The 13004-nt window shown below is 41.3% G+C and overlaps 1 protein-coding gene across 5 annotated transcripts in view; it reads right to left on the bottom strand.

The window, feature by feature from the left end:
- The window catches only part of LOC133477257 (protein kinase C beta type-like), a 29354-nt gene extending 16833 nt beyond the window's left edge, over nt 1–12521 (bottom strand). The window contains exons 1-4 of one of the 5 annotated variants that reach the window (XM_061771840.1): nt 12081–12521; nt 10729–10760; nt 770–852; nt 64–175 (exon numbers count right to left, since the gene is read on the bottom strand). In XM_061771840.1, the coding sequence (XP_061627824.1) occupies nt 64–175; nt 770–852; nt 10729–10760; nt 12081–12244 (391 nt within the window). In that variant the 5' untranslated portion in view covers nt 12245–12521. Of the gene's footprint in view, nt 1–63; nt 179–769; nt 853–10728; nt 10761–12080 lie in introns of all 5 variants that reach the window. The other 4 variants (XM_061771838.1, XM_061771836.1, XM_061771837.1 and 1 more) reach the window with 4 other exon arrangements.
- Nucleotides 12522–13004: the final 483 nt, after the last annotated feature.

Genomic DNA, 13004 nt, shown 5'->3' with positions numbered 1-13004 from the left:
ACCAACACGTATGTGCACATGCATGCAAACACACAATATGGATATATATGCAGGCGTACGTACGGTCACACTTCATGCCCTGGTGTATCAGGCCGTAGAGGAGCGAGCCACAGTGGTCACAGAAGGTCGGGCTGGAGTACGTGTGCACTTTAAATTTATGTTTACTACGAGGATCCTGCTAAGACACACAACAGAAGCAGATCAGGATTAAACGTCACAGCCGGATGAGGCTCTAAAGTGACGGATGCATGACTGTGTATTTGTGTGTGCGTGTGAGCTATTGGCTCATTAACCTGAAGCAGCCAGGCAGCACATTTTCCCTTTTGACAGTCTTTCTAAATGTGTTTTAGAGCCAACAAGTTGAGAGGAAATGAGCACCGAGTTTGTGTGTCCTGACACGGCGAGTTGCATTAATAATTATCTTTAACCCGATCACGCTCAACACGTTAATGTAAACATTTCAATTGAGCGGAACCCGAGGCCCTAACATTTCGAATTTGAATCAGCGTCACGCATGACGTCCTGTGAGAATCTCTGTTCGGCAAGCACCAAGTGATAAATTCTAAATGCTTTTCTCTACTCCAAAAGAAGGAGCAGCCATAAAAACGACGATGAATAGACATGGAAAATTATGTGAAGCAGTGTCTCACATTAACAAACAAAATAAATAAATAAAAAAATCTGATATATGTCACCTTGGGCAAAAACATTGGAATTGACCTGCAGTGTGAACATAGCCTTAGTGTTTCGTTGCATTTCATTGACTTACGTCGGAGGCCGGCCCCTTGTCGGCGCCCGGACAGGAAAAGGTGACAAATTCATGACAGCGCTTGTGGACCACAAAACAGCAGACTGGAAATGGAGAGAGAAAGACACACAACATTTTTTTTTTTACTTGCAATCCAAATTCAAGTGTATAACAAAAAATAATAAATAAAATAAATAAATAAAAAGAGATCAATCAATGTCAATTAAGCGCCATTAGTCATTTGACAATAGGTCGCTGGTTTTTCGGCAGTTCCAAGCTTGTTGTATATGTATATTTAGTTGTACTTTTATTCAATCACAGCATGGAGGAACGAGTGGAAATCATGTCAGCAGACATGAAAGCTGCAACAGGAACGCAAACAAGCTCAGCACACGTTGATTGGGGGGGGGGGGGTTCTGATGAGCAAACACACGCGTAATACGCAAGCAAGCACAAAATGGATAAATTGCAAAACTCAAAATCCTGATTATTTGGATAGACGGGTACAAAAGCTTGCAAAATGTTTTCATCTTTTGGAGAACTTGAAGGTGTTCATGGGTCAAAGGAGAAGGAAACAGCTTTAAAAAAATTATACTGTATGTACAGTACCATGGGCATCACTAGGCCTATTTTAAGGGGCCCCCCCAAAAAAATTATTTGGTAGTATGTGCTTATGGTGACACGATTACGTTTTTAAAATGTTGTCATCAGCACCCCCCCAACCCAACCCCACCACCGTTGACAATTATTTTTGTATTTTTTTTTTTGGGGGGGGGGACCATTTAAAAACCTTAAAATAAAGTAAATGCTGTAAAACACGCTATAAAAGCACGATTCATCTACAATCAATTGCACACAATGAACTGAATTTTTCACAATCAATTAAATCGATTGTCATGGTGTCAATACTTCTATATCCCTGGTAGTTTCATATACCGATTAAGTGTCACTTGACCGCTTTTACATGTTGACGTTAATTTTTTTTCTGGCATCAATAATGGACTTAGTGAAATCATTTTAATGTAAAGCAGTTCAGGAGGCCAAATCCTTTGCGGTCATGTTAATTGTTGAGCGCGTTGTTGAAATAGTTTCTTCTTTCTTTAGTAGTTTCTGCCAACAGAGATGTAAGACAGACCTCGGAAAACTAGTTTATTGTGGATTCGTGTGGATTAAAAGTTTAGTTTTGAGGGGATTTTAGAAAGCATACCACTAACAGGAAAAAAAAGAAAGACTCATTTAAATAACTGTTCATTTCAAATGCTGTTTTTAGACTTGACACATCCCTGCTGTTATGAATATTTCTTTAAAATAATCTGCTTATGTCAATCATGAAATGTTTATGATCATGTCAAGTTGACTTTTCAAACAACACCGGCCAAAATGAGCAGTAAAAAAAATTTTGCAACTGCTACAAAGACATTACACGCAGGGTGACCTCATGCTTTGGTTTAATCTTAATTATTCACACAGTCGTTACCTTGTCATGAGGGAAACTACCGGTTTTACGACCATAATCAAAACAATGCTATTGTGTACATGAGGTTACTTGGACAATTGCATCGGTCAGAGGGCTGACTTCTCCAAATCGGTGTTGTACTTATTTTATGAAGAACGTCTAAATAGGTCTGACCCGTTGTTACCATGGAGTCTACTCTGCGTGATTAATAAACAGCGAACATTAAACACAGTTTATTTCGGACACTCGCCATCAAGTCAATTGCACAATAATCATTGATGCAGCTATAAAAAGGAAGCACTGTACAAATTAAAATGTTATTTAATGGCCAAGTTGGTGAGCTGATCACGACCCAACAGAGCATATTTTATTTATTAAAACCACTTCAATGAAAGCCAACACTTAGATCAGATCTTGGTTTTTTTTTTTGTTTGTTTAACTCCATTGCTGTGGTATAAAGGCAACATTGTAAAAAAAAAAAAAAAACTGTCACTGTCCTATTACTATTGAACCCAACTGTACTTCAGTACTAGCGCTCAATTATGAACAGGCCCTCTACAAGCTGCTCTGGCAAAGCGTTTCATTCCGTCACAGTCTGATCAAAACACCAAATTTGTCAAAGCACCAACATTTTCTGTATTTTATGGTCCGCGTATGAATGACCACTTCCAGCCTTCCATGCTAGCTCATTCAAGACTGCGTTTTCACTTTAAAAATCACCACATTTGCTTTGCGGGGGGGGGGGGGGGGGGGGGGGGAATCCTCTTGGGAAAAGAAGAACTTTCCAAATAGTAGACACCACAAACTCGAGTCTTTGCTAAACAGTGTGAAGATGGACTTGTTTGTGTCCATCTGCAGTGCTTGCGCAAAGCAAACATGCAGAGAATGAATGAAAAAGGGAAGCGTGACGGGGAGGCTGAGAGAATGAGAGAGAGTGGAGGAGTTGAAGTTAAACAAAATCAAAACTGTGTGCGCGTTTGTGTGGACAGGAAGGGATGGGGCACAGCTGGGTTGTGAGGCAGTTTGAGGGGGCGGAGAATGCATTTTTGTTTTTGCAGCGTGTCAGAAAGGCAGAAAGAGAGAAGCGGCTCACCAGCAAACAGTTCAGCTTGGAGTCACACACACCAACCAGCCTTCTGCTCATAAATCTTCCCTGTTACACGCACACAGTCATGCAACAGAAAGACAGGCCGAGTGACCCGCCGTGGAGGTCTTTGCTCTGTTGCCTAGCAACCAGGCTGAGCCTGACAGTCGAGCCTACCAACGCCTCCCCTTTCAGAGTGACTGGCAACATTAACAGCAAATCAAAGCATTTGGAAAAACATTCACTCAGACATCTGCCAGGAGGAAGCCAGAGTGCTGACACTTCACGGTCCTCAACCCACCCAGACACTTAGCACTCACACTCAAGCCAGATTTCCACTGAATAAACCACAGCAAGATGGCCTGATGCTCCTTAGGTGGCTTAAAGGCTTTTGCTACATCGGAGTTTGAGATGTTTTGTTTTTAAAAACAAATGGCATATTTCTGATATCTGTGGGCTCGGATTGCTTACGCTAAAAATAAAGTTCACAACTAAGCAACATACAGTACATTCCTTATTATTTGTAACAATCGGTGCCAAAAAGTAAGAGAGACCGACACAGACATCGGATTTGTCCATGCTACATACGGGACACAGTGAGAAGAAAAAGAGGAAAATCAACATTTAGAGAATCTTTTGTCGTTACTCTGCAGCCGACCATTTTTTTTTTTTTACATGCCAGAAATTCATCTGATGGTCATTCGACCGGTCGGGATCTGTAAACAACAAGTTAGGGCACGGAAAACAAAAAAACAAAACAAAAAAAGAATAACTCTGCTAAGACGACTTCAAAAATAGGTCGACAGAAAATGTTTGCCTCGAAATTCCGCCGGGACAAAAAAAAAAAAAAAACATTTTAAATAAAAAAAAAATTTTCCACCCAGAACCATGATTGCGCAGCTGGAACCAATGTTTGACATTAACTGCAGACGGACGGAGTGTTGGGCCAATGATAAACTTTGCAAAAAAACGACAAAGCAGCATCTGTAGGTGACAACTTAGCTTGTTAGATGTGTACTGTATACACAACATGACAAGTATGACTGAGCTGAACGATAGTTAGCATTTTTTCTTTTTACCTAATCACTCGCACACTAATGCTAATCGTGATTGCTAACCATTTAGTATTTAGCTGTCTCAAATTCTATACATCAAATTCATACCATACACTCAGTACAAACACATGCAGTTTAAGGATTGAGGTCCATCCCTCATAAATGAGAATAAAATACATGTTAGTAGCTGTATACATTTGTAAAAGTGGTGGAGCGATTATTATATTATTTGATCAATAATCAATATGAGAACAGATTCTAAAAAGATTTGATAGTGACAGCCCTACAACAACTTTTCCTTCCCCCTGTACATTGCACGACTTGGGATACCTGGGGAGATTTAAAATTAGCTTCACAACAGATTACACAGTGGGGGGGGGAGCCACGGCATTATGGAAGGGACAAACTTCAGGTGTAGCTACACAACAACACGTTTGGACATGTTAAAAGATAGGTGTAAAATAAGGGATTGAATTAAAACTAATGAATTGTGTTAGGAATGTGCTAATGAATACAGTACAGTACTGGGCATGAAAAGAAAGTGATTTTAACTTCATGTCTGGCTGGACTAGTGCATTTAAATACAAGTAGATTTAATTCAAATGACACTTTGTATTTGCTGTACTGAGCATAGTTTTTCTAGCGAGAGAAAAAGAGAAACGTGTGCTGGTTTTCACGTATCCTGTAGTTTTTAACATCGCAATATATATCGCAGGGTTAAAGAAAATCGCAATGTCATTTTTTTCCCCCAATATTGTGCAGCCCCAATGTACACGTGTGTTTAGAATCCTATAAATAGTCCATATTTGTCCTTCAAGCTACAATGATTACAATCTACATCTGTGTACCCCGTATGGCTAATTCAAGGAACAGTATGTCTTCCAGTAGCTATCTGTCGCTGTTCCAGGACCAAAAAGCTACAGGAACATTACCAAGCTGTAAAAGTGTCAAGGGTACAGCCGCAGCACCTTGAGCTAAGGTTACTACCTCAGTGACGAGCCACTCAAGTAAGATGACGGAATGCAGGCTTACATGAAGCGAACCTTGTGAATTGTTTTGCCTCTTCAAAAGCACAATTCAAAGCATGATTACTTAGAGCTGTCAGAGTACAAACATTCGAAAGACCTGCGGAAGCATGCTGACTATCTGGCGCTGCACTGGAACAACAAGTCTGTTTTCTAAACCAACAACTGTGCTGTCACACACACCTGACAATCAATGACCAGCCTAGTCCCCTGTTGTCGTTCAATCAATTAGAACGATACAATTACAAACACTGATCACTCAATGATCAGAACGAAGTCTACCCTGGCCATGTTGCAATCAATAATTACACAACCGAATTGATGTTTTACTCCAATAGTGACATTTTCTCTCAGTGATTGTTGCATTTTAGAAACGAAGAACTCCAGATTTGCACACGCTTCTTGTAATTGCTGCCAAAATGCAAAGCAAATCTGTTGCAAATGAGTGGTCATCACTAGAGTGCCAAGTGGCTGAGTGAGAGTGACAATCAGCGCCTCTGTCTTCTCAAGTTAACTTTTTGTCTTGATTGGAGCGCAATAATTACAGATGAGACTTTGGACTTCAAACAATGCCATTATTACAGCCAAATCAGGATGCGCATGTTAATCGGGTGAGGGCTGGGGGAAAAAGGCAAAAAAACAGCTATTCCTGCTAAGTCAACCACACACACACACAAAACATTATTATTATTTTTTTAATTATATACACACACATACATATACACACACACACATACACCTCCAATTCCAATGAAGTTGGGACGTTGTGTTAAACAAATAAAAACAGAATACAATGATTTGCAAATCATGTTCAACCTAATTTAATTGAATACACTACAAATACAAGATATTTAATGTTCAAACTGATATACTTTGTTTTTAGCAAATAATCATTAACTTAGAATTTTATGGCTGCAACATGTTCCAAAAAAGGTGGGACAGGTGGAAAAAATGATTGAGAAAGTTGAGGAATGCTCATCAAACACCTGTTTGGAACATTCCACAGGTGAACAGGCTAATTGGGAACAGGTGGGTGCCATGATTGGGTGTAATAGGAGCTTCCCTGAATTTCTCAGTCATTCACAAGCAAAGATGGGGCGAGGGTCACCTCTTTGTGAACAAGTCCGTGAGAAAATAGTCAAACAGTTTAAGGACAATGTTCCTCAACGTACAATTGCAAGGAATTTAGGGATTTCATCATCTACGGTCCATAATATCATCAAAAGGTTAAGAGAATCTGGAGAAATCGCTGCATGTAAGCGGCAAGGCCAAAAACCAACATTAAATGCCCGTGACCTTTGATCCCTCAGGCGGCACTGCATCAAAAACGGACATCAATGTGTAAAGGATATCACCACGTGGGCTCAGGAACACTTCAGAAAACCAATGTCAGTAAATACAGTTCGGCGCTACAGCCGTAAGTGCAACTTGAAACTCTACTATGCAAAGCAGAAGCCATTGATTAACAACCCCCAGAAACGCCGCCGGCTTCTCTGGGCCCGAGCTCATCTAAGATGGACTGACGCAAAGTGGAAAAGTGTTCTGTGGTCCGACGAATCCACATTTCAAATTGTTTTTGGAAATTGTGGACATCGTGTCCTCCAGGCCAAAGAGGAAAAGAACCATCCGGACTGTTATGGACGCAAAGTTCAAAAGCCAGCATCTGTGATGGTATGGGGCTGTGTTAGTGCCAATGGCATGGGTAACTTACAAATCTGTGAAGGCACCATTAATGCGGAAAGGTACATACAGGTTTTGGAGAAACATATGCTGCCATCCAAGCAACGACTTTTTCATGGTTTGCTTATTTCACCAAGACAATGACAAACCACATTCTGCACGTGTTACAACAGCGTGGCTTCATAGTAAAAGAGTGCGGGTACGAGACTGGCCTGCCTGCAGTCCAGACCTGTCTCTCATTGAAAATGTGTGGCGCATTATGAAGCATAAAACACGACAACGGAGACCCCGGACTGTTGAACAGCTGAAGTTTTACATCAAGCAAGAATAGGAAATAATTCCACCTACAAAGCTTCAACAATTAGTATCTTCAGTTCCCAAACGTTTATTGAATGTTGTTAAAAGAAAAGGTGATGTAACACAGTGGTAAACATGACCCAGTCCCAGCTTTTTTGGAACGTGTTGCAGCCATAAAATTCTAAGTTAATGATTATTTGCTAAAAACAAAGTTTATCAGTTTGAACATTAAATATCTTGTCTTTGTAGTGTATTTCATTAAATATTGGTTGAACATGATTTGCAAATCATTATATTCTGTTTTTATTCATGTTTAATACAAGGTCTCAACTTCATTGGAATTGGGGTTGTGTATATATGTATATATCTCGACTAAAAAATTTCTGCTTTGAGGCAATAAAGCATATTTGCGCAGCCTGGATGTTTACCGCACTGGCATTATTTTGCAGACAGACGCAGTGTTGGGCCAGTGAAAAACATTGCCAAAGACAACACAGGAGCGTCTGGAAGGGATTTTTAAGACACAATTACTCTGTAATGTACATACAACATGATGTATGAGTGAGCTGAATGGAAGTTGTTTTTTTTGTTTTTTACCTAAAATTGTAATCACAAGCGCGCTAATGCTAATCGCGATTGCTAACCATTTAGCACCTCATTGTTGTCTCAAATTCTACACACATAATTTATACCATATACTCAGTACCAACATATGCAGTTCAAGGGTGAAATTCCATCGCTCATAAATTAGAATAAAATGTAGTAGCAAAAAAAAGAAAAAAAAAAAAAAAAAGAAACACATTTTAGGGATTTTTTTTGGAGGGGGGGGTGGGACGGGGGGGTAATCATTCGATGGAACAGTCGATCAGATTCACTGAATCTTGGAGGGGAAAAAAATAAATCCTTGCTTATGAACATGTCCTTGGTGTACATAATGAAGGAGATGCACATCTACTGACATGAATTATTGCAGCTAAACATTAGTGTTATCATTTGTGCCCTGCTTGGAAGACGAAATATGCCTTATGAGGTACACACTTTTCTCAAGGATGACATTTGGACAGCGCCAATTCTATTAAGCAGCCTCGGCTTCAAGTTTGCGTATTCGTTAACAGGGACGTTAGCCGTGATACTTTTTACGTATGAGGCAGATGCACAATCAAACCTGCAGCTTCTAAAAACTCTTTGTTGCATTTAGGTATTAAATACTCCTCACTTACTCCATTTCCAAACACCTACAATGGTCGTTAGTTTTCATTTGATGTGGAATACATGCACACTGACAATCAGGCTCAATTTAAGCATTTTATTTCCCCCCCTTTCAGATCAACGTCAGCAAAGGCCAGATTCGCAGATTCTCCTGTATGGCACTATGGACACGGCCATGGCCAGCTTTTATAGGTTCCGTGTTTAAGGCACAAGCAAATAAATGCAATGAAAGGTGGTGTAAAAAAAGAATGTGTAATCCAAACATTGGAGGACACATGGCTAGAAATTACAACAATAAACGCACAGTTAACGAAGTGTTGCTGTGCCATAGCTTCGGATGTTGCCGTATTATACTCCACTGTCTCCACTTTGTTGCGGCGCTCTGTTTTCTGGCTGCCCTCAATCTCAACTCTTGAATAAAAGGTGCCTCTTTACAAAAGCCCACAGCAACATGGCAATACGTAAATACAGAACACCCTCCTTCTCCTCCGTCCTTGTTTGTCTTCGGCTGGACTATTTTGGAATGGAAAACTGAGCCAGGTAGAGCAGAGCCAAGGAATGGAAAGGACAAGTTTAATTAAAGTGGCAAGTCATCGTTAAGTTCTGTCCTTTGCAATATCCACAATAAGGCATATGGTGAGACACTTCCACAGGATATTAAGAGAGTCTGACTTCTGCTTTTTTCCCCCCACCATCCCTTTAGTGAACATGGGAGTTTACGAGCAAACAAATACTGCACTAAACATATGAAGGATGGCCTAAAGGAGATATCTTCACCTGCAGAACAGGTATGGAAACACACCCAGAATACACAGGCGACACCTTTGTCACGAGCGTCCACACAGGTAAGAACACGTCCGCACCACATCTCTGACATTCCTCCCGTGCTGGCGCTCCTCCCATCCCGATAGTATTGCACACTCTTCTCTCCTCTGAGATCCTCGCTACGATGCATGGCTGGCTCCACGAGTTATATGAAGCCACGACATTAGAGACACCTGCACTTTTGAATTCAAACCAATGCAAGAGCCGTATCCAAAAGACAACAATGCTCGGTTTTGACTGACACCGTTAGAGAGGTATTCACTTCATGAATATCAATTTGTATGATTGCGGTTATAGTAGAGTTGATTACCTTATCTAGCCCCGCCTATTTTGCAACTACTTTTCTGAGCTTTAAACTGCTGTAAAAAGCCAATACGGTGCTATAAACGGCTTTAAATTGACCATATTTTACAGACTACAATGGCCAAAAGCAATGACAAAGACCTACATTTTAATGGACCTTAAGTTACTTTCAATCCTGTCGATTTTGACCTTTACTCCCCAACAATCAGTTCTGACAGACAAACCTGTCGCTTGTCTGTCGCAACTGTGGTTGATCTACTCTTTGGTCCCTGGACAAAACAGAAGCCAATCAATATTAACATCACAAGCAACCCTATGACTGGTCTGGTTAATTGCTAGTTATCTGCTGACAGGCAACTCACAAGATGAGGTAAACATGCACAAATGGCTTCACACATATATAATTGAACAATACTGCAGGTTTTTACAGCCAAAATAATGCATGATAAAAAAACAAAATTGTATCTGTTTACCAGATTCATCGATGGAATAATCAATTCTAGAAATATTCGATAGCGGCAGCCTTACATGTCACATTATTATCGTGATCACTCCTCTCGCTAGTTAGTCATGTTAACAGAATGACTAAAATCGGACGCTAATCATAGACGCCCGCTATCGGTCCGCCGCCCGGTGGTTGGGGGACCACGTGCCTGGTGTGAGTAATCTCTGCTGTGTTGACATGCTGAAGTTGATGCGCATGTTTGGGCAAAGAAGGGGAAGTGATACAACGAGCACGGTAACATTTGCAGTGTGATTTGAGCGGCGGTGTGAACCTCAACGTGACACGGTCCACAGGCACACATTGCCAACCACCCACCCACCATGTCTAAAGATGAAGGGAGGTAAAACTTCCTTCCTCGTCTTCTCTTTTTATGTCATACTGCTGCCCATTCATCTCTGTGGGTAAACACCTGCCAACACTGGCACGATGAGAGCCCGGCCAGGGTCACGGTGACACAAAGCAGACCTTGCGGCCCGCTTCAGACAACAAACTCAACACCCACAACCATCTGCAAGCGTTTGTGAATGAGCCTGCTTCTTACCTTGGCACTGGAATCCCTGCTTGCCGAAGCCCCTGTGGACACAAGATGAGATCAATCCAAAGTAGAGAATGTAATTCCTTGAGAAAATCGTGGTTGAATGCTGAAGAGCAGACGTTGAACTGAAGTGCTGCAGAATGAAATGAAATTTTGAAACTGTAGCTATGGTCAAGAAATGGAGGAGGAGGACATGAATCTGTAGAATCTCTCAATTTGGGAATTTTGTTGTGAAAATGTGGGAATTTGGGTAGTTTCATAGCTCCATATATATCCTGAGTGAGCTGAACAGTTTGATTTTGAAATAGTTTGAATCAGTTGGGAAATGTGGAACAGGGAAATAAATGTGTAAAATATAACTTATTATTTGGGAATTTTATTGTGAAAATTTGAGTTTGGGAAATGTGATTCTGCATCTTGGATGTCCTGAATGAACTGCACACTTTGAAGGTAAAATGGATTATGTGCTGGGGGGAATGTAAAATGCCTGCATTGATTTGGAAATGTAGTGGAATATGTGAAATATTTGGAATCTGTGTGGAAAATGTGGAATAATGAGAAATGTGGGAGGATGTGAACAAAACACTTCTGTGGATATCCTGCATTAGCTGAACAGTTTGAAGTTGAAATGGTTTGAATTGGTAGAGGTACATATGTGGAAGGATTAGGTCAATTTGTAAAATATCGCCATTAAATTGTGAATGTTGTCATTGCAAGTGAAATACTGTAGTGAAAAATGTGGGAATGTGCAAAATAGTTACAAATAGGTCCTGGATTTTGTGAATATTTTGATAGTGGAAAGGTTTGAGTGGGTTGAGAAATGTGTAAGGTGGATGTAAATATGTAGAATATCTGCATTCATTTGGTCATGGAAAATGTAGAACTGTGGTAAACGTGTGAATTTTGAAGTATGAAAAATAGTTGCCCAGAGCTCCTAAATTGTGTGAATATCATAAATTGGGATGGTTTGGATCAGTTGAGAAACAAAACAAAAAAAATCAGTTGAGAAACAAACAAACAAACAAAAAAGTGGTCTGAATTATAAGAATAATGAAATTTGGTCTTTATGGCTATTCCATACCATTGTGTGAATACTGTTCAGCATTCACACACAATAATGTGAATTAATCATGACGCATTCGATGACACACATGGGCATGCAGCAAGCCCCCGCGTGCCTGCGGATGGGGCTGCGGCAAAAAAAAAAATATATATATATATATAAAATATATACGGTGCTACTGTCGCGATTGTCGGATTTGAGCAGCACTGCGTCGGCGGTCGCGGCATCAAGTGAATCACCTGTGTCCATCCACACATATCCACAAACCAAGCGTACACACGCATGCGGTGCTTACCAGATGAAGTCGGTGCAGTGGCTGCAGAAGGTGGGCTGCTTGAAAAAGCGTGCGATGAACTTGTGGTTCTTCACCTCGTGGACGTTCTTCTGGCGGAGAGCACCCTGGCGAGCGAAGCCGCGCGCGCCCTCCACCACCTCTCCGTCGCTGCCGGGGTCAGCCATCTTAACGAGGAAGCGGCGGCGGCGGCGGCGGCGGCGGAGGAGGTGGTGGTGGTGGTGGTCCGAGGGAGAGGAATGAGGGGGGCGGTGTGGAGAGGGGGGTCCAGAGAAGGGAGAGCGAGTCACGGAGCAGGTGTCTCTTCCTCCTCCTCCGCCCCTTCGTCGTCGTCGTCGTCTTCCCCGCCCCTGCAGTCGATGTTGGCTCGGTTCTGACGAGTTCTGTGCTTCGCTGTTGCTTCTTCCGGCTCGCCTGCTTCCCTGTTGACTGTCGTTTACTTTCTGCTCTGCTCTTCTTTTCTCGCTCTCGAACGTCTACGACGGTCCCGACATACGACGTTTCCACTGTACGGACGGCGCGCAATGAACTACACGGGCGCCTCGGCTTACGAGTTTATTTCGTTCCGTGGCCATGCTCGCAACTCAAATCGCGCCTCCCTTTAATCCACTTTCCTCATTGAAATGTGTACAGTATTTTACTTTAAAAAGCGATAAAGTAATAATTATCCGAATGCAAAGAATTAAACCTTGTCTGCTTCATTATTTTATTCTCCAATGGACACTGCACATAATCCTATTCCATCACTATACAATACAACTGCCGTGTTTACATAGTTTCAAGTGAGCAGCCAACTATGAGTCTTAAAAAAAAAAATTCCCCCCCCCCCCCCAAAGCAACACAAACAATTATGTGAACATGAAATACACTAAATGTATTAAATATGTTTGAAGCTAAGCGCTGAAAATGTGCAAAGACTGAGAACAA

Source organism: Phyllopteryx taeniolatus, chromosome 4 (genome assembly GCF_024500385.1).
Source record: "Phyllopteryx taeniolatus isolate TA_2022b chromosome 4, UOR_Ptae_1.2, whole genome shotgun sequence".
Taxonomy (NCBI): Eukaryota; Metazoa; Chordata; class Actinopteri; order Syngnathiformes; family Syngnathidae; genus Phyllopteryx; species Phyllopteryx taeniolatus.
Note: the sequence above shows the minus strand (reverse complement) of the source record. Positions and strands in the feature narration are given on the sequence as shown.